General features: G+C 43.0%; 1 protein-coding gene and 1 non-coding gene across 2 annotated transcripts; one reads left to right on the top strand and one right to left on the bottom strand.

The window, feature by feature from the left end:
* Positions 1 to 13,175: 13,175 nt before the first annotated feature.
* Positions 13,176 to 15,223, bottom strand: GPR150 (G protein-coupled receptor 150). Its single transcript, XM_069592909.1, has one exon. It carries the CDS (start codon positions 15,074 to 15,076, stop codon positions 13,733 to 13,735), a length of 1,344 nt encoding a protein of 447 aa, XP_069449010.1. The 5' UTR covers positions 15,077 to 15,223; the 3' UTR covers positions 13,176 to 13,732.
* Positions 15,224 to 17,009: 1,786 nt separating this feature from the next.
* On the top strand, positions 17,010 to 17,082 carry TRNAE-UUC (transfer RNA glutamic acid (anticodon UUC)). The gene has a single exon. It is a non-coding gene; the product is annotated as a tRNA-Glu (tRNA).
* The last annotated feature ends 9,528 nt before the right edge of the window (positions 17,083 to 26,610 follow it).

The following is a 26,610-nucleotide window of genomic DNA, read 5'->3' as shown; positions in this document are numbered from 1 at the left end:
GAAATGGAGTAGCCATCATAGTCAACAAAGAAGTCTGAAATGCAGTACTGGGATGCAATTTCAAAAAATGACAGAATGAGCTCTGTTCGTTTCCAAGGCAAACCATTCAATGTCATACTAATCCAAGTCTATGCCCCGATCAGTAATGCTTAAGAAGCTGAAGTTGAATGGTTCTATGAAAACCTACAAGACCTTCTAGAACTAACACCCAAAAAAGGATGTCCTTTTCATTATAGAGGACTGGAATGCAAAAGTAGGAAGTCAAGAAACACTGGAGTAACAGGCAAATCTGACCTTGGAGTACAGAATGAAGCAGGGCAAAGGCTAATAGAGTTTTGCCAAGAGAATGCACTGGTCATAGCAAACAGCCTCTTCCAACAACACAAGAGAAGACTCTACACATGGACATCACCAGATGGTCAACACCGAAATCAAATTGATTATATTCTTTGCAGCCAAAGATGGAGAAGCTCTATACAGTCAGCAAAAACAAGACTGGGAGCTGACTCTGGCTCAGATCATCAACTCCTTATTGCCAAATTCAGACTTAAATTGAAGAAAGTAGGGAAAACCAAATGACCATTCAAGGATGACCTAAATCAAATCCCGTACTATCATACAGTGGAAGTGAGAAATAGATTCAAGGGATTAGATCTGATAGACAGACTGCCTGATGAACTGTGGACGGAGGTTTGTGACATTGTACATGAATCAGGGATCAAGAGACAGGGAGACAGGGATCAAGATCATCCTCAACAAAAAGAAATGAAAAACAGCAAACTGGCTGTGTGAGGAGGCCTTACAAATAGCTGTGAAAAGAAGAGAAGCGAAAAGCAAAGAATAGGAAATATATACCCATTTGATATATACCGATTTGCTATATACCCATTGGAATGCAGAGTTCCAAAGAATAACAAGGAGGGATATGAAAGCCTTCCTCAGCAATCAGGGCAAAGTAATAGAGGAAAACAATAGAATGGGAAAGACTAAAGATCTCTTTGAGAAAATTAGAGATACCAAGGGAACATAGCATGCAAAGATGGGCTCGATAAAGGACAGAAATGGTATGGACCTAACAGAAGCAGAAGACATTAAGAAGAGATGGCAAGAATACACAGAAGAACTGTACAAAAAAGAGCTTCATGACCCAGATAATCATGATGGTGTGCACTCACCTAGAGCCAGACATCCTGGAATCTGAAATCAAGTGGGCCTTAGGAAGAATCACTGTGAACAAAGCTAGTGGAGGTGATGGAATTCCAGTTGAGCTATTTCAAATCCTAAGTGATGATTCTGTGAAAGTGTTGCACTCAATATACCAGCAAATTTGGAAAACTCAGCAGTGGTCGCAGAACTGGAAAAGGTCAGTTTTCATTCCAATCCCAAAGAAAGGCAATGCCAAAGAATGCTCTAACTACTGCACAATTGCACTCATCTCACATGCTAATAAAGTAATGTTCAAAATTCTCCAAGCCAGCCTTCAATAATACGTGAAGTGTGAACTTTCAGATATTCAAGCTGGATTTAGAAAAGGCAGAGGAACCAGAGATCAAATTGCCAACATTTACTGGATAATCAAAAAAGCAAGAGAGTTCCAGAAAAACATTTATTTCTGCTCTATTGACTAGCCAAAGCCTTTGACTGTGTGGATCACAAAAACTGTCAAAAATTCTTCAAGAGATGGGAATACCAGACCACCTGACCTGCCTCTTGAGAAATCTGTATGCAGGTCAGGAAGCAACAGTTAGAACCCAACATGGAACAACAGACTTGTTCCAAATAGAGAAAGGAGTGTGTCAAGGCTTACCGGGGTCCAGCCCTGGTGGATCCAGGGAATTCGAAGCAGGGACGGAGTCAGCAAGGAAAGACTTATTTACTCAGAGAAATAAAGAGAGATTAGGAAGGAATAGTGTAGTAGGAAAATTAGTGGAGGAAAGATGCTGAACAGCTTGGTTTACACAGGAGACCAATAAAGTTCCAAGACAAGAAACTTGCACCATCTACATAGGCCACCAGCGCCCACTTGAATAGCTGAGGGTGCCCTGTCTTGGGCTCCCTCTTGCATGGGTCTTAGAAGCCAGGGCAAATAAGTAGACACGGAGAGCCTCTGTGCTCCAGATGTGAATTCAGCCAGAAAAGGGAGAAAAGAATGACATGGGGGAGCCAAGCATCAGTGCCAGACTCACAACTTTATTTTCAAAAGCAGCTTATATATCCCAAATTGTACATAAACAAATAATGGCATATGTAGAGTTATGTAGGGGCAGCAGTCCTGACCCTTATTGAGACCAGGCTTTCTTTTTGCATACCTTCCCATATACAAAAGGTCTTAGGTAGTTTTACATCATCTTCTGGCCAGGGGGCCTGTTAACATTTTTATGGCTTTTTTCCTAGATAAATGTCTATCAACCAGAAAACTCTTTTTCCCTTGAAGTGTTTTTTCTTTAATCTGCATCACCCTCAAAGTACTAAAGAAAGTTACATTCCTGTAGAACAAAGGTGCAGTGGGTTATAACAAAGAAAGTACTTAACTCAAATATCTAATGTTGATAATGCCAGGGCTACTACCTGTTTTTTCTACATACCGACTATATCAACAAATAAAAGATACGAAAATTTGGTAGCAAGTATTGGCTCAACAAATGAAACCCTTAATTAGTCCTATTCTAATGATTTTGACTCCTCGGAAGCCCCTACATTCCTAGGATGTTTTAAGCTTCCTGTGCCTCTCGGGTCAGGAGGCTGTAAACAATCACATGTACAGCTGTAAGAGTCCTGTAGGCAGGCTAGAAAGCCATCAGAGGGGTTTTTGGATTGAAACACACTTATTATGGCCAGGAGACTTATTATCTAAAAGCTCTAAATTAACTTTAACCAGAAAAATGTGGTGGGGGTACCCCCCCCCCCCCCCGTTAATGTCAGAAGAGTAGGTGGAAAGCATAACACAGTAAAGTAGGCCGACTCTGGTTTGGGGGCAGATGCACGAGCAGATCCAGCGAGGCTCCCTTAAGGCCCGACTCACCTTTGCCTGTCGGGCCCCTTAACCTCATGACCTTTGCCATGGGCGTGACTCCTCGTGCTGGCTGCCTGCAGGCTGTATATCGTCACCCTGCTTATTTAACTTTTATGCAAAGTACATCATGAGAAACCCTAGGCTGGAGGAAGCACAAGCTGGAATCAAGATTGCTGGGAGAAATATCAATAACCTCAGATATGCGGGTGACACCACCCTTATGGCAGAAAGCAAAGAAGAACTAAAGAGTCTCTTGATGAAAATGAAAGAGGAGAGTGAAAAAGTTGGCTTAAATCTCAACATTCAGAAAACTTAAGATCATGGCATCTGGTCCCATCACTTCATGGCAAATAGATGGGGAAACAATGGAAACAGTGACAGATTTTATTTTGGGCAGCTCCAAAATCACTGCAGATGGTAACTCATTGGAAGAAAAGTTATGACCAACCTAGACAGCATATTAAAATGCAGAGACATTACATTGCCAACAAAAGTCCATCTAGTCAAGGCTATGGTTTTTCCAGTGGTCATGTATGGATGTGAGAGTTGGGCTATAAAGAAAACTGAGCCCTGAAGAATTGATGTTTTTGAACTGTGATGTTGGAAAAGACTCTTGAGAGTACCTTGGACTGCAAGGAGATCCAGCCAGTCCATCCTAAAGGAAATCAGTCCTGAATATTCATTGGAAGGACTGATGCTGAAGCTGAAACTCCAATACTTTGGCCACCTGATGTGAAGAACTGACTCATTTGAAAAGACCCTGATGCTGGTAAAGACTGAAGGTGGGAGGAGAAGGGGACAACAGAGGATGAGATAGTTGGATGCCCTTACCAACTCAATGGACATGAGTTTGAGTAAGCTCTGGGAGTTGGTGATGCTGGGAGGCCTGGCATGCTGCAGTCAATGGGATTGCGAAAGTCGGACACGACTGAGTGACTGAACTGAATCACTGCAACAACTATAATTCTTTCAAACTCACCGTTAATGCACCCTAATTTTCCTAGTTTCCCCTCCTTAAATCTGTCAAAATTTCTGTAACTTCTTGTCATACCTGCCCTAGTCTTTTAGGAGGTAATTCTGATGTAGTAGCCCTGAAGATGGAGTTATGAAGTTCAGATGTGACTGCTGGAGGCCTGAGTGTGTGTGTGAGTGTGTGTGTGTGTGTGTGTGTGTGTGTGTGTTGGTGGGGCCATATCCCAGACAAAGAGATATTGTGATTACAGAGGCTCAGAAAAGGTGCCCATTAACATGTTGAGGACTCTGAAAGGTACCACTGTAAAGAAACCTTGTTGGGAAGAGAGGAACAAATTAGAAGGTATTATGAGGAAATACTCAGAAAAATTAAGAATGCATGATATCTGGTGAGTCAACTGGCTTGGTCTCTTCAAAAGCACAGTATCTTTTTTTTTTTTTACAGGTCAGTGGGAATATTTTAGAATCAGTTCAGTTCAGTTCAGTTGCTCAGTCGTGTCTGACTCTTTGAGGCCCCATAAATTGCAGCACGCCAGGCCTCCCTGTCCATCACCAGCTCCCAGAGTTCACTCAGACTTACGTCCATCGAGTCAGTGATGCCATCCAGCCATCTCATCCTCTGTCATCCCCTTCTCCTCCTGCCCCCAATCCCTCCCAGCATCAGAGTCTTTTCCAATGAGTCAACTCGTCGCATGAGATGGCCAAAGTACTGGAGCTTCAGCTTTAGCATCATTCCTTCCAAAGAAATCCCAGGGCTGATCTCCTTCAGAATGGACTGGTTGGATCTCCTTGCAGTCCAAGGGACTCTCAAGACTCTTCTCCAACACCACAGTTCAAAAGCATCAGTTCTTTGGCGCTCAGCTTTCTTCACAGTCCAACTCTCACATCCATACATGACCACTGGAAAAACTATAGCCTTGACTAGACGGACCTTTGTTGGCAAAGTAATGTCTTTGCTTTTGAATATACTATCTAGGTTGGTCATAACTTTTCTTCCAAGGAGTAAGCATCTTTTAATTTCATGGCTGCAATCACCATCTGCAGTGATAAAAAAGACTAAAGAAACATAATGATCAAATGTAATTATATTTTGCTTCAAAAGAAAAAAACCTGTTCAAGTATATTCAGGGCAAAAGGGAAGTTTTGAATCTGGACTGGATATTAGTTGATACTAGGGAATTATGGTTAATTTTTTTGATGATGCTTTTAAGGTTATACAAGAATGTCTTAGGAGGTGCACATTTAAGTATTCAAAGGTGAGGTGTAATGATATCATAATGTCTGCAACTAAGTCTCAAGTTATTCAAAATCAACAACAAAAAATATGTATCAAAGCAAAGAAAGCAAAATGTTAACAACTATTGAATCTCAGTGGTGCATATGTGGGTGTTCTTTTGTGTTCTTTTTCAAGTTTTCTATCTACTTTATAATAAAAATGTAAAAAAAGAAGAGGGAAACCTATTTAACCTAGTGTTCCAAACGTTTAACTAGGAAACTCTTTTTTCCTTTAAAATAGATTAATATGGAAGCATCTGGTGCTTCAAAAAGTACACTTGAACATGTTGGCCTCAGGCAGGCTCTCATTTTAAAAATATACTCTGATAAATGCTCAGTAAAGAGTAAAAATTTCAAAATATGTGTTAAAAGCTCCATCCCACTAGCTGATGAAATGCTTACTATATCACTTACAATGGGGCCATTCCAACGCTCCAGCAGTGGTGTGACTTCACTGCCCAGAGAAATGAAGGTTACAACTTGCACAATGATTCTTTAATATCCAGTATGTGTTACTCAGATTCTTTGTCTTAGGGTAACCTCAATGATGATAGCACAGGCTAAATTGTCAATCGTCTGTATCCTTCCGTGGTTAAAGAATTAGAAGTGATAGACCTATTAGAGCACCTTACGGAAGAAAAAGTTAGAACTGGACATGGAACAACAGACTGGTTCCAAATAGGAAAAGGAGTATGTCAAGGCTGTATATTGTCACTCTGCTTATTTAACTTATATGCAGAGTACATCATGAGAAACGCTGGGCTGGAAGAAACACAAGCTGGAATCAAGATTGCCGGGAGAAATAGCAATAACCTCAGATATGCAGATGACACCACTCTCATGGCAGGAAGTGAAGAGGAACTAAAAAGCCTCTTGATGAAAGTGAAAGAGCAGAGTGAAAAAGTTGGCTTAAAGGTCAACATTCAGAAAACAAAGATCATGGCATCTGGTCCCATCACTTCATGGGAAATAGATGGGGTAACAGTGGAAACAGTGTCAGACTTTATTTTGGGGGGCTCCAAAATCACTGCAGATGGTGACTGCAGCCATGAAATTAAAAGATGCTTACTCCTTGGAAGAAAAGTTATGACCAACCTAGATAGCATATTCAAAAGCAAAGACATTACTTTGCCAACAAAGGTCCGTCTAGTCAAGGCTATAGTTTTTCCAGTAGTCATGTATGGATGTGAGAGTTGGACTGTGAAGAAGAATTGATGCTTTTGAACTGTGGTGTTGGAGAAGAGTCTTGAGAGTCCCTTGGACTGCAAGGAGATCCAACCAGTCCATTCTGAAGGAGATCAACCCTGGGATTTGTTTGGAAGGAATGATGCTAAAGCTGAAACTCCAGTACTATGGCCACCTCATGCGAAGAGTTGACTCATTGGAAAAGACTCTGATGCTGGGAGGGATTGGGGGTAGGAGAAGAAGGGGATGACAGAGGATGAGATGGCTGGATGACATCACTGACTCGATGGACATGAATCTGAGTGAACTCCGGGAGTTGGTGATGGACAGGGAGGCCTGGCATGCTGCGATTCATGGGGTCGCAAAGTCGGACATGACTGAGTGACTGAACTGAACTGAAGGAAGAAAAACAAATAAATATGCAAGCATAATTGATGATTGTTAGTAGGGATTAAGTTATAAGGAAACCCCATAGTTTCTTGTGACTGCATAGATATTTGGTTAAACATTTCTTTGTGTGCCTGTGTGGATGTTTCTGGATGAGATTAGCATTTGAATTGGTAGAGTACAGCAGACTTTCCAGTAGCCCCCAGGAGCTCTTACCTCTAGTGTCATTGTCCAAAACCAGTCAACTAGTAGGAAGACTGGAATATCTGTGTTTCTCTTGGATATATATCCCAGAGCTAGGGATACCATTATCTTGGTGGATGGTGTGGCAGTTTTAAAATATGACTGAAAATTCTTTGACACCTCGTTCCTTAGAAGGTAGGGTTTCTGTTCTCTGCCTTTGAACCTGGGGCTGCTTTGACTAGTAGATTACAGATGATATGCTTCTGTGAGACTTTTGAGATGAGACTATGCAGAGCCATGTGGCTTATTCACTAGAACACTTGCTCTTGGAAACTTGAGCTGCCTTAGGAGAAGTTTGACTACTCTATGGCCATCATGCAATGGGAAAGCCAAAGCCACATGGAGAGCAATATTAAGCACTTTGGTTGATGTTCCTGATGAGTCCAGTTTTGACTCTCCCAGCCAAGGCATCAGACCTATAAGTAAAGAGGAAGCACTCAGATGATTTCTAGCCCTGTGAACACAATCAAGATTCTTCTAGCAAGGAAAGAGAATAGGAAATGTTAACGTGGGCAACCAGACGGCCTGCTGCATTGTGGATTCCTGCTTCTGGACTAATGTCCAGAGACATGAGGTTTCTCTAACACTTTCAACTGTTAGATTAGAAAAAAAGAAGTGTTTCCTGAGGTTAAGGACTTCTTTTGGGGAAAATATAAGATGTATCCCACAGGCATGACTTGGCTCAGACGTCTTAGATCTCTGAGGATTTCACATTCTAGACTTGGTTCTGCTTAAATTCACACCAAACTCCCCTGGAAACACAGGGCCTAGGGGACAGAAAACTGACAAGCAAAACCATCTCCTAGTCTCATTTAGTACAAGCTCAAAATACTAATTGCTGTCTAATTTAGTACAAGCTCAAAATATTAGTTGCCATAATAAACAGTTCAGTGGCTTAAAGAAGACAGAAATGTATTTCTCTCACATAATCCCCCGGCCTGTTTAGGTTGTCTGTGCCCCCACAAGATCCTGAAGGAATCTCTAGGATGTTGTCCTCATTCAAATGGGATGAACCTGATCGTTGTCACTTCATGTGACTGTCACCTCGTCTTCCAGCCAATAGGAAGAGGGAAGAGAGCACGGAGGAGCACAAGCCTTATGTCCTAAGGCCCAAGTCTGGAAGCCACACATGTCACTTTTGCTCATGTTGCATTGCTGACAACATGTTACATAGCTGTACCTAGCTGCAAGGGAGTCTGGGAAATGGAGTCTCTGGCAGGATAGCCACTTAAGAAGGGGGGAATAGATTTTAGTGAAGAGCTGGCAGTCTCCTCCATGCCTAGCGAGTGAGTTCTTCACTTGTATATTTCAGAGGCTGAAATGATGAAACTCTCTGAAATACTCATATACTGTTTTTTCTAAAACACATTTCTCTCTTTTGGTAGCTATTTTTTTACCCCACATCCATCACCCCTGTCCCCCGCTTGTATATGTCTAGGCTGTGTCTCTAACAGGCACGTAACTCTGTAAAGCAAGACCTGTGTCTGAGGCTCAGATAAACTTCTTGGCTATTACCTGTGCAGATGATGAGGGAAAAAACCCCAAACAAACAAACCAACCCCCACAGCTCTGCCACTTACTAGCTCTTTGATCCTGGGCATGTTATCCTTTTTAGCCTCCATTTCCTTATCTGTAAGTTTAAGGTGGTTATGATACTTTCTTTTTAGTTGTTATGAGGATTAAATGACTTGATGCTTGTAAAGTGCCAAGCTTCATGGAAATTACTTAATAAATTTTAGCTGTTATTATTGTTGCAGTCCCCATTATTTATCTATGAGCACTTTGAAGGCAGACAATAGTCCCTTGCTTAGTAAAACCATATCCAGAACTGCCAGGGTTTGGCCATAGAAGATTTCACCTTTTGGAAAAGGGATTAGAGCTGGGGCTCTAATTCTGTTCCCTGAGCTTGGGGTTCTCTCACTTTAAGCTTGTGTGAGGCCTCATCAGATTATATGGTAAGCAGTTGAATATCAGAATTTGATACGTGTAGGAGACTAGAACCCAGGTCTTATGATATCTGGGCCTTTTGACTTTCATTTTTAATGCATTCAACACCACTTTACTACTCCACCCGGGTTTTAGTTATCAATTGCTGCAAAGCACACCACCCTAACACTATGATTTATTATTTCTCACAAGTCTGTGGGTTAGCATGGCAGCTCTCACTTTGCTCTCCCCTGGGCTTACTAACATGAGTGCAGTTAGCTGGAACTGGGCCCCGTTAGAATGGCTGAGTAGCTGGCTTTTACTCTCCCTGTGATCTTTCATTCTTGGCTGTTTCATGGCATGGGTATCTCAATGCAGCTTTTCTGAGAAAGCAAGCCCTATGCATAAATGCTTATCAAGAGCTTGTCTGCAAAACATCTGCTGATGTCCATTGCCAAAGCAGGACACATGGCCAAACCCAGACTCTGTGCGAAAAGATTACACAAGGGATGGATATCAAGAAGAGTGACTCTCTAGGGGCCAACGTACAGTAATGTGTATGTATGTGTGTGTGTGCACACTCAGTCACTCAGCTATGTCTGACTCTTTGAGACCCCATGGACTGTAGCCCTCCAGGCTCCTCTGTCCATGCAGTTTCTCAGGCAAGAATACTGGAGTGGGTTCTTATTCCAGGGGATCTTCTGGACCCAGGAATCAAACTCATATCTCCTGCATTGGCAGGTGGATTCTGTACCACTTGAGCCACCTGGGAAGCCCTACCTCAGCACATTTAGGGTCATCACTTCCAGGTCCAGTCAAAGAAAATATAGTAATAGTTGGCCTAAGTTCCCACCCAAAACCTAAACTTTAAATGACATATATGTCTGTGATAAGTGATATAGTATCTCGCACAAGATAGATCTTTCATTAGTAAATACCAAAATGAATGAATGAACAAATAAATCAGTAAAATTACCAATGGCAAGAATTTGTAAATTTTCTATAACATTAATAGTTACAGGTTGAGATATCTCAATAACGTTCTTAACATAAAAATTATAGTTCTTCATAGAATATAAATGTTTAAAATACAAGAGTTACATCTTTGATTTTCTTCCGTCTGTCCCACTATGCCCAATACGAGTCCCTGAATATCTACTGGCTAATGAACTACATAAAATTGCACTTGGAATGTTCCTATTTCTTTGATAAAGAACACGCAGTAAGAATAAAATGAGATACTTTTTCTTGCCAGACTTCTTCGCTTAGAGGCTGCCTGCTGCTACAAGTAACATAAAATTTAGTTCAACTGCCTTGAGCAATAAGAAAATGTATAGGTTTATTTAACGGGACCTGCAGTAGCTGTGCCTCAGTGGTGTTTAACATGACAACTCAGTGAAGTCATTAAGAATCTTAAGTTCTTTTCATCTCGTCACCCTGCTGTATCCAGTATTGGCTTCATCTTACCGCTGGTGACCCTTATGGTGAGACGTGGACTGTCAGCCGCCAGCCACACATCATGCTCCCTCATTTAGTGTCAGTGGGAGAGAGATGGAGAGAGCTTGCTGGTGCCCATGGCTCTCTCAGAAGAGTTAAGGACCCCCTTCCTAGATGTCCCTCAACAACCCTCCCCCCAAGTCTCGTTGATCTTAACTGGATCACATGACCATTTCCGAGCAGGACATGGTGGTAGGGGCGGGGGGTGGGGGGGACTTATTTTGATGTGCTTAGACTCATTAAGGCCCAGTCTTAGAGTGGGAGAGGAATTAGCTTCCCTCAAAACATGACTGTTCATAAAAGGCATAGATAATAAGAACCTGAGAACTGCTAGAAAAGAAAAAATGGATTCAAGAAAGGCAGCTGACAATTACTGTGAGCGTACTACCTGCTGAAAGGCCTGATTTCTCTATTACCGTGTAGCACCATTGAGTGCATTCATCTTACATAGATTCTCCAAGATCTCTTGCTTCCTTTCAGCTAATATTACTCGACTGGCTTTTATTCCTCATAGCCCAGAGCTGGAGAATAACAATAGCTGTCGTATATTGAATACAAGGGTGAATCTAAAGAGACAAGCTGACAGGACAATCCCCCTACCCATCAATCAAGTATTTTACATACATGAGTCCTAAGAAGTAAGGTAATGAAAATATCATTGTATTGATGAGAAAACTAAGACTCAAAAAGATTCAGCAAACAGACCAAAGTCACAAGCTACTATGTCACAGAGATGAAACAAGTCCAAATCTTCAGGCTCCAAAGACTCTGCTCTTTTCATTATGTTACTTTGCCTCTCAACTTTGCAAAACATGTTTCACTTAATTAAACTATTCATTTGTATTAGTATTTTATTAGTATCTTCCCTTTGATTGAGTCAGAACATTTCAGAAATGAGAGAGAAACTCCTCAAATTTTCTACTTCCTTTAGTGTTTCCTAGGAAGTGGCTTAGATAAAACATGTTTCAAATCTATCTTCTCTTTCACAAATGAGCTAGATTGTTGTATTTTTAGTAAATGATTTATAGCCAGTTGTGGTTTTAGTCATACTTCTGGCTGTTTGCTACACACTTTCCGCTTCAAATTATGTAATAGGTCTTGTTTACTTATTTTAGCTGTATGTTCCTGTGTGGCTAGCTCTTTTTTAACTGCATAGAATACCTTTCAGTATTCCCCAGTGGCTCCTTGATAAAGAATCTGCCTGCAATGCAGGGGCCACAGCAAATGATCCCTGGGTTAAGCAGATCCCCTGGAGGAGGGCATGGCAACCCACTCCAGTATTCTTGCCTGGAGAATCCCATGTTCAGAGGATCCTGGTAGGCTGCAGTCCATAGGATCACAAAGAGTCAGACAGGACTGAAGCAACTTAGCATGCACATCTGATGGGCCACGCCCCTTTCCCCCAGGCTGTCAAAGTTGTCCAATGTTCTTCAGTGCCCTGACACCCTGCCTGGAACCCCTGTTAAATCCCATCTGACTGTATTTGTGCTGCACTTCTCAGAGGGTCTCCTACGCATGATTACAAAGTCTTTGAGGGAAAGATGTGTCTTATTCACCTTAGCATCTCCAATGCCGAGCAGGTTGCTTGGCACAAAATAAGTAGTAAGTGTTTATTAATGAATAAAAGTAATGCTATAACCCAGATTTAGGTTCATGAAGACAATTGTGTTCTTTTCTCTTGAGGTGTCTTGTTCTTGGCACATTGCATGCCTCAGCAGGATAAGGATTAAAGAAAGGAAGGAAAATCTGTAACTCTATAACATTTTTGGACACAATTTTGGAGGGAGGTAAGCTAAGTTTAGTGAAGATGTCTTTTTGTAAATCTTTCATTCCAGTCTATCTATGCCTGACTCATATGATGATTAATCAACAAATGTGTTTTGGGTGCATACTATATATCAAACATTGTCTAAGAATGTGAGATTCATCAGTGATCAAAACAAAGAAGGACCTCAAAGAGCATTAGCTCCGCCAGTGAACTTCACCAGTCATTTCCTCTTTTTGAATCTTAGTCCTGCATTTGTGCAGGAACCTGAAACACTGTAATGGAAAGCTTGCAATTCTCAGATGAAAGACAGTGGTAAACACACAGATATTTGTTCATCAGCGCTGTTACTTCTCTCTAGAACCAAGGACAGTTAGGAGGAGGAGGTCACTGACTAAATCTGCTCCTTGACTTTGTCCTCAGCAGTGCATATTAGGAGACACTGCCTTTGTGGGGGAGAGAGAGAGAGAGAGAGAGAGAGAGAGAGAGAGAGAGAGAGAGAGAGAGAGAGAGAGAGAGAGGGAGAGTTTTGTATATCCATGCAGCATTGGGAGGTTGCAGCTTTCTTTCCAGCTGCCAGTCTCCCTAAAGCTCCACCTGGGACTGAGCCTCTCCCCTGTGCAGCACCCAGGTACTTCCCTTCTCTAGTCTGCTAGGGTTTTTGTGCTGAGAGTCCCCACCTGTTCACAGCATAGCAGCTGTAGAGGCTGGTCTGGACACAGGAACCATTTCCTACAGAAACTGGGCGTCTTTGAAAGGTTCCAAGGGAAGCTTTTATGTCTCCCTCCTACAATCCCAGCTTTCTCCTGAAGTGGAAGTTAGACTAAAAATAAAGACCACACTGATTTTTTTTTTTTCTGAGAAAACACAGTACCATGTGTTTTTTTTTTTTTTTAAGTCCTAATTGCTCGGTGGAAAATGTTTTTATTTCACAAATACTCTGTGGCTCTGAAGTGACAGCAAGATTACATTTCTGATAGAATCACCGGTACAGTTTTCAGGCTCCCCGGGGAGAACAATGTGAAGCTATTCCTCCCCGAACTAGAGGCGCCTTCTCTGGTCCCAAAGGTACAGATGAACACTATCCCAAATAAGTGAAAACAGGGGCCGCACATGAAAGAATGAGAGCTCGGGCACTTTGGCTAAAATCAGTGATCTTAGCCAGAAGACTATGGGAGCAAAAGAGAACTGCAAAAATAACTCTAACTTCAATTTTTCAAATTCCCAGCGGGTCACTCTCTCGTCTCCGAATGGGGGACATGTGACAAGGAAAGGAGAAAACCTGGAAAAGTGTAAAATGTAAACAATATATAAAATTACAATAGGGGAGTGGAGGGCAGGGGCAGATTCAGGGTGAGGCTCTCAGAGACCCTCCTGCTGGCTGTGAGCTAGAAAGACCCCGGCCGGCCTCGTGTTGCGCGGAGGCGGCGGCGCAGCGACAGATGACACGTCCCCGGCCATCGAACAGCCTAGAAGACGCTTTCGCAGGAGCAGGGCGGCGGCCGGGGGCGCGGCGGCGGTGGGCGCAGGTAACCCTGCTCGGCCTGCTCCCGCCGGGCGTGGTGATAATGCGGGTGGGGCCAGCGGTGGCGGTGGAGAGCCTGGTGGCCCCGGGCCCCCTCCTCGTCCTCCTCGACTCCCTCCGGCGGGCAGCACAGCGCGCCCAGGCGCCTCCGCAGGCGCCGCCGGAGCCGACAGCCGCCCGCCTGGAAGAACAGGTAGACGAAGGGATCGAGGGCGCTGTTGGCCACCCCCACGAGGCGCAGCGCCACCGCCAGGTCGTCGGTCTCCCAGTCCCCCACGGGTCCAGACGACCACGTGGCTGCCAGCCGGGCCGCGAAGTAGGGCAGCTGGCACCCCACGAACAGCAGCGCCAGCACTAGGCTCATCTTGAGGCTCTGCACCTTGGCGCGCGGCAGCACATTGGGCGCGGAGGCCTGGCCCGGACTGGCTGACCTGGGTGCCGCCGCCGCCGATGGGGCCTGGGGCTGGCGCGGCCGCCAGGCGCGGAGCAAGCGGCCGACCGCGACGCTCATGACCGCGGCCGGCGCCGCGAAGCCAGCCAAGGCCTCGTAGAGCGCGTACAGCATCAGGTGCCAGCGCGGCAGCGGCGCGAAGATGTCGTGGCAGCGGCGCTCCCCGGGCCAGGCGCGGGCGGGCGGGGGCGCGGCGGGCGGCGGCGGCGAGAGGGCGCCCCCGCGCACCACGAAGGCGGCGGGTAGCGCCAGCAGCAGCGCCAGCAGCCAGCCCAGGGCGGCGAGGGCGCGCGCCGGCAGCGGCGGGCCCTGCGGACGGCGCACGGCGCGCTGGCGCTCGAGGGCGATGAGCGCCACGAGGTGGGCCGAGGCGGCGCGGCCGGACGCCCGCAGGAGGTGCACGCAGCGGCACGCCAGGTCGCCCGCGGCCCGGCGCGGCTCGCCCAGCAGTTCCCAAGCCAGCTGCGACAGCGCGGTGCCCCCGCCCGCGTACAGGTCGGCCAGGGCCAGCTGCACCAGCAGGAAGTCCATCTTGCGACGCTTGGGACCCGGCCAGGGCCCGCCGCCGCCGCCGCCGCACAGGCGACACAGCACCGTGGCGTTGCCGGCCACCGTCACCACCAGGATGACCCCCAGGAAGACCAGGCGGACGCGGCGGCTGGGCGGCCCGGACGGCGGCGGAGGCGGCGGAGGCGGCGGAGGCGGGGGTCCCGGGACAGGGGCTCCTTGTCCGGGGGCTCCCTGTCCGGAAGTCAGGTTGAGACCCCAGCCCAGCGAGATGGGTACGGAGAGGTTGGGCGCCGGCGACGGAGTTGAGGGGCTGAAGGGAGCCTCCATCCTTTGCCTGGAGGAAGAGGAGGTACCGAAAATGGCAGGCAGGGCGCGGGAAACCGAGGTGGAGGAGATGCTGCGCGGAGTTCCCAAAGTTAGTTGAAAACGCACACGCGCGAAGAGGGAGATGGATGCGGGCAGCTTGGCGCTTAGTTGTTTTTATAGGATGTCCTCGTCATTTGTCACTCAAATGGGGGTTGTACACTGGAGGAACACACATGATCCCTCTTCTCCACCTTCTTCTGCTCGTTTCCCCTCCCAATCCGGGTAGATCTCCTTCCAATCTCTGCCGCAGCCCCGCGCTGCCCTCACGGGAGTCGCAAAATCCTGGGCTCTAGGAACCTCTCCCGTTGGCTGTTTACGTAGAACTCAGCCAGACACGACTTAGAGACCGAACAATGAACAGCCAGACAGGAGGTGGCTTTGCCCGGCCATCGTTAACCCGGACCAGCACACTGGGGAGGAAGGTCCTGAGGTCCTGATTGAGGCTATACCCCTCAAAATGGTAGATTGGCAGCAGGAAAAAAAAGTAGAAAAGGCACTGGTTTTGATTAAAATAAACAGAGAAAGATTTGAAATGCAATGGATTTGCACTAGCGTGGGAAAAACAGGAACACAAGAAACCGAACAGCGTTTTGAGCCGAGGAGCGCAACAGATAAGTCTTCCTCTGGCCAACAACCAGAGTGTTTTATTTGGAGAGAGCTCAAGTCAAGGGTACTGGCTGGCAATTAGGAGTATTAGTGGTTTGCAGGTTGTTTCAAATACTCCGCATTACTGGAAACAGCAGATCACAGCTGTTCTCCTTGATATAAAATTCATGTCGTTAGTCTGAAGAGGGCATTAATAGGTTTTATGCAAATGGAGTAGTACATTTATTGCTTTTTCCTAATATTTTCACTCAGTGCTGGATGTATCATCATGGCTCTTCATTCTCTTGATTCTGTTTTTCAGCAGATGGGAGATTGCTAGGAGTGAGTACGCCTCCAATAAGCCTAGAGAAAAGGTGACTAAGAAAATGATAAGGCGGCCAATTTTTTAAAAAGACATCCAACTCACAGGAACTGGTTTAGATTAAATGCTATCTCTTTTTATTTCAGCCCTACCTCCTCACAAATTTTAGTTTTCCTGTTGGAAGCATCAATTTGTCTTTTATGCACCCTCCACATTAATTATGGTGAAAGTACACTTCCTGTGCTTCCTGGTCTGGGTGTCTGTTGGGGTTCACATTCCCAGGCTGAGATGTGCAGGATAGGTGAGTTTGGTGGGTGCAGCAGCTGTCTCTGCCAGTTGCAGTGGGAATTTCATTTCCCAAGCCATTGTCCTTTGACCAGAGAACTTTGCCATTTTTATTATATACCTATCACTGGACCTGACACGTGGTAGGTATCAGTAAAAAATTTTTTTGAGTTGATGAATTAATGGCTATGTGAAGCATTTCAGAAAAATTTGAGCAATGTTTCTACCTTGATTATAAATCCATCAACCTACGGGGAAAAATGCCTGTTATTCCTATGCCAGTATGATCCAGAAAAGCTCAGGGAAGCTCTGGGGAGGTATAGGAATAGCCATTACTGTTGGAGCATTTCGGAGGTAGGGTGATAGCCTTGGGAAATGAAACTCCTGGTTTAATTTTCACATTCTCCCCTCAGAGGAGTTTGCCCATGGCCTCTCTCTGTATCACATACATCATTTTGGCTTATGAACCACTTCTTCCAGGGAGCTGTCTCTGAGCAATACGCATAACTCAGTGATTCTTCTAGCCAATATCACCTCAATATTTCTCAAGATAATTCTATAGTTTGTCTCAAATTTGTTGAAATGCTTCCATACAGCAAAACAAGACTCTACCAGAAAAATTACATTTTACAGAGCTTTGCTAAGACCTGATAGAACATTGATATTAAAAAACCCAATTCTTCTGGAAATTCTTCAGGGAATTCCCTGGTGGTCCAGTGGTTAGGACTTTGTACTTTCACTGCCGCGGGCCTGGGTTCGATCCCTGGTCAGGGAACTAAGATCCTGCAAGCCATGTGGCATGGCCAAAAGCTTTTAAAGAAAAATTTAAAACATAGATTCTTCTCAAAGTAATGCCTACACGTGGTTGGAAAATCAGCTAGAACTGGATGGCTGGTAACAATGTGAAGCTTCCCATCCACACAGCCTCATGTCTCCTTCCCTTCTTCTAGAGAGGAGCCAATTTAGTTCTATTTCTGTTCTGGCATTTACTTAATTTCATAATTCTAAATAGTAAATGTACAATACTACTTATTGCTTCATTGATTTTAGATATTACCTGTTGGTTTCTCATTAGGTAAGGACACAGATTTAGCTCTCACACCCTTTTCCCATGGTTTCTCTTTTCCCATACTGTTAATACAGTAGTATTGCAATTTTAGGTTAGATCTATCTATATTCAGTTTTCACATTATTTTGAAATGAAAATAATGAATGTTATAATGTACTATGAGTATCATCATTTTCTCTTTACATTAATAATTACTTTTTCTTAAATTTCTTTATTCTAATAGGTAGATCTTCCTGTACCTTAAGGATTCCCTCACAAGCTAGTGTCTTGTGTATAATTTCCACAAGGTGAGCTTCATAACATGATATAGCACCTCCCCATTTTTTCTTGGAAACCTTCTTACCAAAGACCTCCATTTCCTCCCAGTGTGGGCTGGTTTCTCTCTAGGCCTGCTGCCTAACAATCATCCCAGAAATGTCCCTTCATTGTCATCAGACAAACTCTCTGCCTTTCTCTTCAGTTGGAGTTCTTGTTTCTTGGATCTCCTTTCTTTTTCCTTGATTTCTCCCCCTTTGGTAGAACACAGCATCCAATATGTCATAAAGTTAAAAGACTGGACAGAGGCTGAGGAGAGAGCAGAGAGAGCCCTCAATGTACCTGTTACTTGAGCCACGTGGATTCAATCTGGACAGGTTGCCTTCTAGTCCACATGCGTCTGGGGACCTCCTTCACCATCACCCTAGAGACTCCTTTCACTTAGCTTTGGTTAGTTCTCCTGCTTTCTAATTTCATGTGTTTTCTTCTTTATTGGTTAATTTCTTTGCTTGGGTAGAAAGCATCCCTCAGTGGCTTCCTGAAAAAGGGTAACTTTTTGGGACCTCTCATGTCTGAAAATTTCTGCCTTTAACCTTCATGCTTTGCTGATGACTTAGATGTGTTTACAATTTTATAGTAAAAATATTTTCTTTCTAAATATTGATGGCATTTCTCAATTGCCTTCTCTCTTCTAAGTGTTTGTGTGTAAAAGCCTAAAGTCATTCTGACTCTTGGTTTGGATGTTTTTCCATTCTAGAATTTTCTTGATTCTTCTCTTTGTCGCTGATGAATTTCACAAAGATGTGGTTTGCAATGAGTTTATTTTCATTCTCTGTGTTTGACACAGCCAAAAATCATGAATTATATTTGATTGTAATATTGCTCTAGTGGTTGTTAATCCAGTACAGTTTCCCAGACTTTCTTTTTTCATTTTATGACACACAGGGGTCTGAAGGGCCCATGACACATGTTTTGCAGAATGTCTGTAAAGTTGTATTTGTTTCCATAAAATTAAATCTTGATTAGACTTCTGGGGCTGAAATAATACATGTGTAGTACTGTGTCATCAGTGCATTGTTTCTGGGGCACGAGGTTTTAGTTTGTCTTAATATTGGTGATGTTAAACTTAGCATACTCTCTTTAAAATAAAATATTTTTATTATATAAATAGCACATATTGCATAAAATTAGACAATAACAATCACTAAATATATATAAATATATATATATATATATCACCCACATATAATACTTAGATATATATCCTTGATACTATAGTGACCAGGTCTGTTTATTTACAGAAATATGTCATACTATATACAGTATTTTATATCATGCTTTTTTTTTCTAGTTAACATTGTATTTGGACAGTTTTCCATGGCAGTCAATAAAAAATGTGATATAACTATCTGTTTAACATGAAGTTAATTACAATTATTTAAATAACCCTTACTCTGGGACAAAGGTTTTCCAGTTTTCACTATATAAATAATTCTGTGAAGAACATCTCTTCACATACATCCTTGCACAGATATTCAATTATTCCCTTAAGGTAAAATCCTAGGATTGGAATTGCTAAGGCAAAGCATGTTCATTTTTGAAGCATTTTAATACATGGTGCTGAAATGCCCTTGACGGAAGGCACAAGCAATGGATAGTATTTTAATGCCTAAGACTTCTTCCCCATAGTCTTTGCAATAATGAGCCTAGTTATTGTTTTAAATTTTTGTCATTCTCCTAGATGAAAAAATAATGTTTCACAGTTAGTTCATCATTTTAAACTTCAGATACAATTCACAAACCATAAAATTCAGCTTTTAAAAGTGTACAGTTTGGTGCTTTTTAGTATTACATACTCAGAAGTTTGTGCAACTATCAGTTCAGGTCAGTCACTCAGTCGTGTCCAACTCTTTGTGACCCCATGAATTGCAGCATGCCAGGCCTCCCTGTCCATCACCAACTCCCGGAGTTCACTCAGACTCAGGTCCATCGAGTCGGTGATGCCATCCAGCCATAACATCCTCTGTCGTCCCCTTCTCCTCCTGCCCCAAATCCCTCCCAGCATCAGAGTCTTTTCCAATGAGTCAACTCTTCTCATGAGGTGGCCATAGTACTGGAGTTTCAGCTTTAGCATCATTCCTTCCAAAGAACACCCAGGACTGATCTCCTTTAGAATGGACTGGTTGAATCTCCTTGCAGTCCGAAGTACTATCTAATTCTAGAACATTTTCACCACTCCCAAAAGAAACCCTTCACACACTGCCTTCATCTCAGATCTCCTGGTAATCACTAATCTACTTTCTGTCTCTATGGAGTTGTCTATTCTAGACATTTCCTATAAATGCAGTAATAATAGTGTGTGGTCTTTGCGTCTGGCTTTTTTCACTTACCAACATGTTTTCAAGGTTCATCCATATTGTAGCATGTAACAGTACTTGATTCCTCCTGATGGCTAAATATTATCCCATTGTACAGATGATACATTCTGAACTACACAAAACCATTTATCTCTTAGCAGCTGTTGGATTGTTTCCACTTGTTGAATATTGTGCACAACGCTAGTGTGAATATTTGTGTACAGCTTTTTCTGTGAACATCTTGCTTCCATTTTCCAGGATAAACACCCAGGGGTGGAATTCCTGGGTAATATGGTAATTCTATGTTTAACTTTTTGTGGAAATTCCAAACCATTTTCCAGAGTATACCACTTTATATTCCCACCAGTAATATATGAGTGTTTCTATTTCTTGCTTTGTGTAGATACAGATATCCAATTGATGCCATATTCCTTCTGCTTAAACAAGGTCCTTTAATGTTTCTAAATAGTTCAGATCTGCTGGCAACAAATTCTCTCAGCTTTTTCTTCATTTTTGAAAAATTTTTACCAGGTATACAAAATTCTAGGATGACAGTTTGTCTTTGAAGAGGCTGCACCATTGTCTACTAGTTTACACAGTTTTTGATGAGAAACCTGCTTTAATTCTTATTTTTGTTCCCTCGTACAGAATGTTTTTTTTCCCCTCTCTTGTTGCCTCCAAGATTTTTCTCCTTGTCTGTTTTTCAGCAGTTTGAGTAGGATGTGCTTATGTGTATTTTTGTCTATATTCTTTTTGGGCTTCTGTAAACATTTAGGTTGATTTTTTATCTTTCATTAGTTTCAGAAAACTCTCAGAGATTATCTTTTCTATTTCATGTAACATTTTCCCTCTACTCACCTTCTATTATTTCAATTGCACTCATATCTTTTCATATTGTCCCACAGTTTTGGATGCTCTGTTCTATTTTTCCTCATTTTTTCTTTCTTTTTTTTCATTCTTTTCTTTTTTTCCTATCCAATGTCTCCTCAGAGGAGTTTGTTACCATATGAAATTCAGAAATTTATTCTGAACAATTTCTTTTGGCCTATATTCAAGTTTACTAATTCTTTTTTTCAAGTTTACTAATTTTTTGTGTTTCAGTTCAGTTCAGTCACTCAGTCGTGTCCGACTGTTTGTGACGCCATGAATCACAGCACACCAGGCCTCCCTGTCCATCACCAACTCCCGGAGTTCACTCAGACTCTCGTCCATCGAGTCCGTGATGCCATCCAGCCATCTCATCCTCTGTCGTCTCCTTCTTCTCCTGCCCCCAATCCCTCCCAGCATCAGAGTCTTTTCCAATGAGTCAACTCTTCGCATGAGGTGGCCAAAGTACTGGAGCTTCAGCTTTAGCATCATTCCTTCCAAAGAAATCCCAGGGCTGATCTCCTTCAGAATGGACTGGTTGGATCTCCTTGCGGTCCAAGGGACTCTCAAGAGTCTTCTCCAACACCACAGTTCAAAAGCATCAATTCCTCAGCACTCAGCCTTCTTCACAGTCCAACTCTCACATCCATACATGACTACTGGAAAAACCATAGCCTTGACTAGACGGACCTTAGTCGGCAAAGTAATGTCTCTCCTTTTGAATATGCTATCTAGGTTGGTCATAACTTTTCTTCCAAGGAGTAAGCGTCTTTTAATTTCATGGCTGCAGTCACCATCTGCAGTGATTTTGGAGCCCCGAAAAAATAAAGTCTGCCACTGTTTCCACTGTTTCCCCATCTATTTCCCATGAAGTGATGGGACCAGATACCATGATCTTCGTTTTCTGAATGTTGAGCTTTAAGCCAACTTTTCACTCTGCTCTTTCACTTTCATCCAGAGGCTTTTTAGTTCCTCTTCACGCTCTGCCATAAGGGTGGTATCATCTGCCTATCTGAAGTTATTGATATTTCTCCTGGCAATCTTGATTCCAGCTTGTGTTTCTTCCAGTCCAACGTTTCTCATGATGTACTCTGCATAGAAGTTAAATAAGCAGGGTGACAATATACAGCCTTGATGTACTCCTTTTCCTATTTGGAACCAGTCTGTTGTTCCATGCCCAGTTCTAACTGTTGCTTCCTGACCTGCATACAGATTTCTCAAGAGGCTGGTCAGGTGGTCTGGTATTCCCATCTCTTTCAGAATTGTCCACAGTTTATTGTGATCCACACAGTCAAAGGCTTTGGCATAGTCAATAAAGCAGAAATAGTTGTTTTTCTGGAACTCTCTTGATTTTTTCCATGATCCAGCAGATGTTGGCAATTTGATCTCTGGTTCCTCGGCCTTTTCTAAAACCAGCTTGAACATCAGGAAGTTCACAGTTCACGTATTGCTGAAGCCTGGCTTGGAGAATTTTGAGCATTACTTTACTAGCGTGTGAGATGAGTGCAATGCTTTGTGTTTAGGTGGTTGCTAAGTTAGGAAGGACTTCTTCATCCATGATAGCATGTTTTTCATTCCTGATAAATGAATTTTATTCCTTTTTTTAAAAAATAGTTTCCATTTTGCTGCTGAAATTCCCTATCTGTTCATGCATGTTACCAACATTTCTCCCCAGATCCTTCAATAGATTAATCATAGTATTTTCAAGTCATTTTTCTCATAGATCCAATTTCTGGGCCATCTCTCAGTCTGGTTCTGACTATGTCTTCAGAATGGGTTTTTTCTTGCTTCTTTGCCATGTCAGTTTGACCACATGCCAGACATAATTTACTGAGGTAAATAGTATTTACTCCAAAAGGCATGCCTCTTCAGCCATCAGGCTTAGGGTGGGGGTTGACTAAATATAGGCAGTAGCTGAGCTAAGTTGGGGTTTTGATGTTGCTGAAGTTATCGTTATTCCACTACAGACTTTGGACCCCTCCATCCTGGGGCTGTTCTGCTTTAGTGTGAGGTCTGGAATGCTCGAAGTGTTTTCTCAGTGTTCCTGCTTCACCCCTACCTTTCAGCACACCATGGCCATGTGGGGCGAGATGGGGGGTTTCTCTCTCCATGTTTCTTACCCTTCTCTCAGAAGTAGTGACACCTAGACAGCATAGTAAAAAGCAGGGACATTACTTTGCCAACAAAGGTCCATCTAGTCAAAGCTATGGTTTTTCCTGTAGTCATGTATGGATGTGAGAGTTGGACTATAAAGAAAGCTGAGCACTGAAGAATTGATGCTTTTGAACTGTGGTGTTGGAGAAGACTCTTGAGAGTCTCTTGGACTGCAAGGAGATCCAACCAGTCCATCTTAAAGGAGATCAGTCCTGAATATTCACTGAAAGGACTGATGCTGAAGCTGAAACTCCAATACTTTGGCCACCTGATGGGAATAATTGACTCACTGGAAAAGACCCTGATGCTGGGAAAGATTGGAGGTGGGAGGAGAAGGGGACAGCAGAGGATGAGATGGTTGGATGGCATCATTGGCTCAATGCACGTGAGTTTGAGTTAACTCCAGGAGTTGGTGATGGACAGGGAGTCTTGACGCGCTGCAGTCCATGGGGTTGCAAAGAGTCGGACACGACTGAGCTGCTGAACTGAACTGAACAGAAGTAGTGTGCTGATGTTCATTGTGGGGGCAGGCTGATTTTTTAAAGAAATTCTCTTATTCTAGCTTCAGTCTATGTAGGCCATGGGGGCTGGTGCCTCAAGAGTGGGGCTTATCTGTCACATTCCCCTGTGGCAGCTGAACTTTGTCTTATAACGTGCAAAAGAGCCAGTTTCTTGTCCATACCCCTGTCGTGAGAGATACTGGGTTTCTCTCAGTGCAGGATCCTGGGCATGACTGGGGCTGTGCCTCCCCTCAGCCGCAGAGACCTTTTGCTACAATCTTTCCTTTCCCAGTGATAGCTGACCTTTTGCAGAGGACTGGGGCTGAGAGGGTTTATTCTTTTGCCCCAGTGGCAGATGAATTCTGCTTTGTATGAGAGAAGGTTCTGGGTTTTATGCTTCTCCTCCAGAGGCAGCCCCTCCCCATCTGTATGTCTGTCCCACTGAAGAGGCTCTGTCTATTCCCCTGCCCTGCTCCCCATCTTTCTCATGAGTGCTGGTGGAGGTCTGTGAAAAGAAATCTCATTACTGGGGGTGGTCTCCCTTGTATGTGCAGCTCTTAGTTTTTGCTGTTATTTTCACACTTATTTGGCTCTGATGAGTTTGTCAAAATAGTTTGTTTTCTTACCTGTTCTTTCAGCGGTAGTTTTTCCTCCCATGTTCTGCGAAATGTAGGGCAGTTTGGGTGTCTCATCTCTTCTCAGTTCCCATGTCCTATGAGAGGCTCAAAAGAGTTTTAATTTTGCAGATTATCTAGCTTTTTTCTTTTCTCTTTGGTTTCTGTTACTGTGGGAGCAATATTCCCCATCCTATGTGGAAGCAGACACCAATCTTTTTTAGGATACCAATCTTTTACCATCAATGTTACAACATTTTTGAAGGAATGATGCTAAAGCTGAAACTCCAGTACTTTGGCCACCTCATGCGAAGAGGTGACTCATTGGAAAAGACTCTGATGCTAGGAGGGATTGTGGGTAGGAGGAAAAGGGGACGACAGAGGATGAAATGGCTGGATGGCATCACCGACTCAATGGACGTGAGTTTGAGTGAACTCCAGGAGATGGTGATAGACAGGGAGGCCTGGCGTGCTGTGATTCATGGGGTCGCAAAGAGTCGGACACAACTGAGCGACTGAACTGAACTGAATCTTTTACCATCAATGTTACATTTATGATTGTTTTGTTTTCTGATGTCTTGAATATTTATTTTCTCTTGATAATAAAAAGTTTAAGGCTGAGTATAGCTTTGGTTGTGTCATGTTCTTCTAAGTTATCTCATTTTCATTATTTAAAAAGTAGCCTATAACTTTAATTTCTTTGACCCAGGAATTTAAGATTCTGTTTTTAACTTTAAAATTAAGAGAAGAAAGGGGGCTAAAAATCTTTACGAGAGTTTAATGTATATAATTGTAAGCATCACACACACAAACCCAGAATATCTAACCAGTGTAGAAGGGATCAATCTGTTTTCCACATTGAGCTTCTTTCACCTACTTTGTAATTATCTCTCTTTTTTGCTCATGGCCCCTCATCACCAAATTCTAGTTTGATTCAGTGATTTACAGTATGCTTTAATAGCCAGTAAGGATTGTCCGATCTCAATATTCTCTCTCCATAATTTATTAGATACCTCAGACATTCAATGTTCCTTGAAAACCTTAAGGTCATTTAGTCCAATGAAAGAAAAACCTTATTGGAATTAAAAGCTGCATTGTGTGAAATGTATGCGTTAATTCTGGAAAAGAGCATTTTAGTATTAGATCCTACTACCCCAGAACATGCTGTCATTCCATGTCCATATCTTGTTTGTAAACTTAATAGAATTTTATATTTTTTTCATCTAGGTTCATGCCTTCTGTTAAACTTTAAACTGTTTTATAGAATGTCATATTGTGAGTGGAATATTTTTCCTAATTTCCATTTTTATCTAGTGATTGTTTTTACAGATAATTAACATTCTTACAGATAGGTATTGACTTTTGTATTTATTTAACAAATCTCATCTCAGCTATTTAACAAATCTCATCAATTATAATAGTTTTTAGTAAGATCCCCTGGGTTTTATGAAATGGAAAACCACAAACAGTAGAAAGAATACAGATATACTTTTTTTTCCTTTTTACAAAGAGAAATAAAAACATATAAAGCTTCCAGTTGATGTGGATGCTTCTGGTCCAAGGAGGATGAGACGGTTGGATGGCATCACCGACTTGATGGAGTCTGAGTAAACTCCGGGAGTTGGTGTTGCACAGGGAGGCCTGGCATGCTGCAGTCCATGGAGTCACAAAGAGTTAGACATGACTTGAGCAACTGAACTGAACTGAACTGAGGCCACTGTAATGACTGGAGCTTGTGACTCAGAATGTCACCTGCCATATCAATAAACAAAGGATGTTATGACCATCAGGCCATCAGCCACTGCAGCTGCCCCCACTCCCTGTGCACCCTGAAGGTATTCAGGATCTAGAAAAATAGGATACAGGCCCTAGATAGTGCAAATACATATCAAAGGAATGATTTCATTAAGCCCAGTTTCTTGCATCTCCCGTACATAGGCCACCTCACCTGCCTCCTGAGAAACCTGTATGCAGGTCAAGAAGCAATGGTTAGAATCAAACATGAAACAACAGACTGGTTCAACATTGGGAAAGGAGTATGTCAAGGCTGTATATTGTAACCCTCCTTATTTAATTTATATGTGGAGTACATCATGCGAAATGCTGGGCTGGATGACACACAAGCTAGAATCAAGGTTGCCAGGAGAAAAATCAACAACCTCAGGTACGCAGATGATACTACTCTAGTGGCAGAAAACAGAGAGAAATTAAAAGAGCCTCTTGATGAATGTGAAAGAGGAGAGTGAAAAAGCTGGTTTAAAACTCAACATTCAAAAAATGAAGATCATGGTATCTGGTCCCATCACTTCAAGGCAAATGGATGGGGAAAAAGTAGAAACAGTGAAAGACTTTATTTTCTTGGGCTTCAAAGTAATTGGGGATGGTGACTGCACTCATGAAATGAAAAGACGCTTGCTCCTTAGAAGAAAAGCTATGACAAACCTAGATAGCATATTAAAAAGCAGAGACATCACTTTGCCGACAAAG

Source organism: Ovis canadensis, chromosome 5 (assembly GCF_042477335.2).
Source record: "Ovis canadensis isolate MfBH-ARS-UI-01 breed Bighorn chromosome 5, ARS-UI_OviCan_v2, whole genome shotgun sequence".
Classification (NCBI taxonomy): Eukaryota; Metazoa; Chordata; class Mammalia; order Artiodactyla; family Bovidae; genus Ovis; species Ovis canadensis.
Note: the sequence above shows the minus strand (reverse complement) of the source record. Positions and strands in the feature narration are given on the sequence as shown.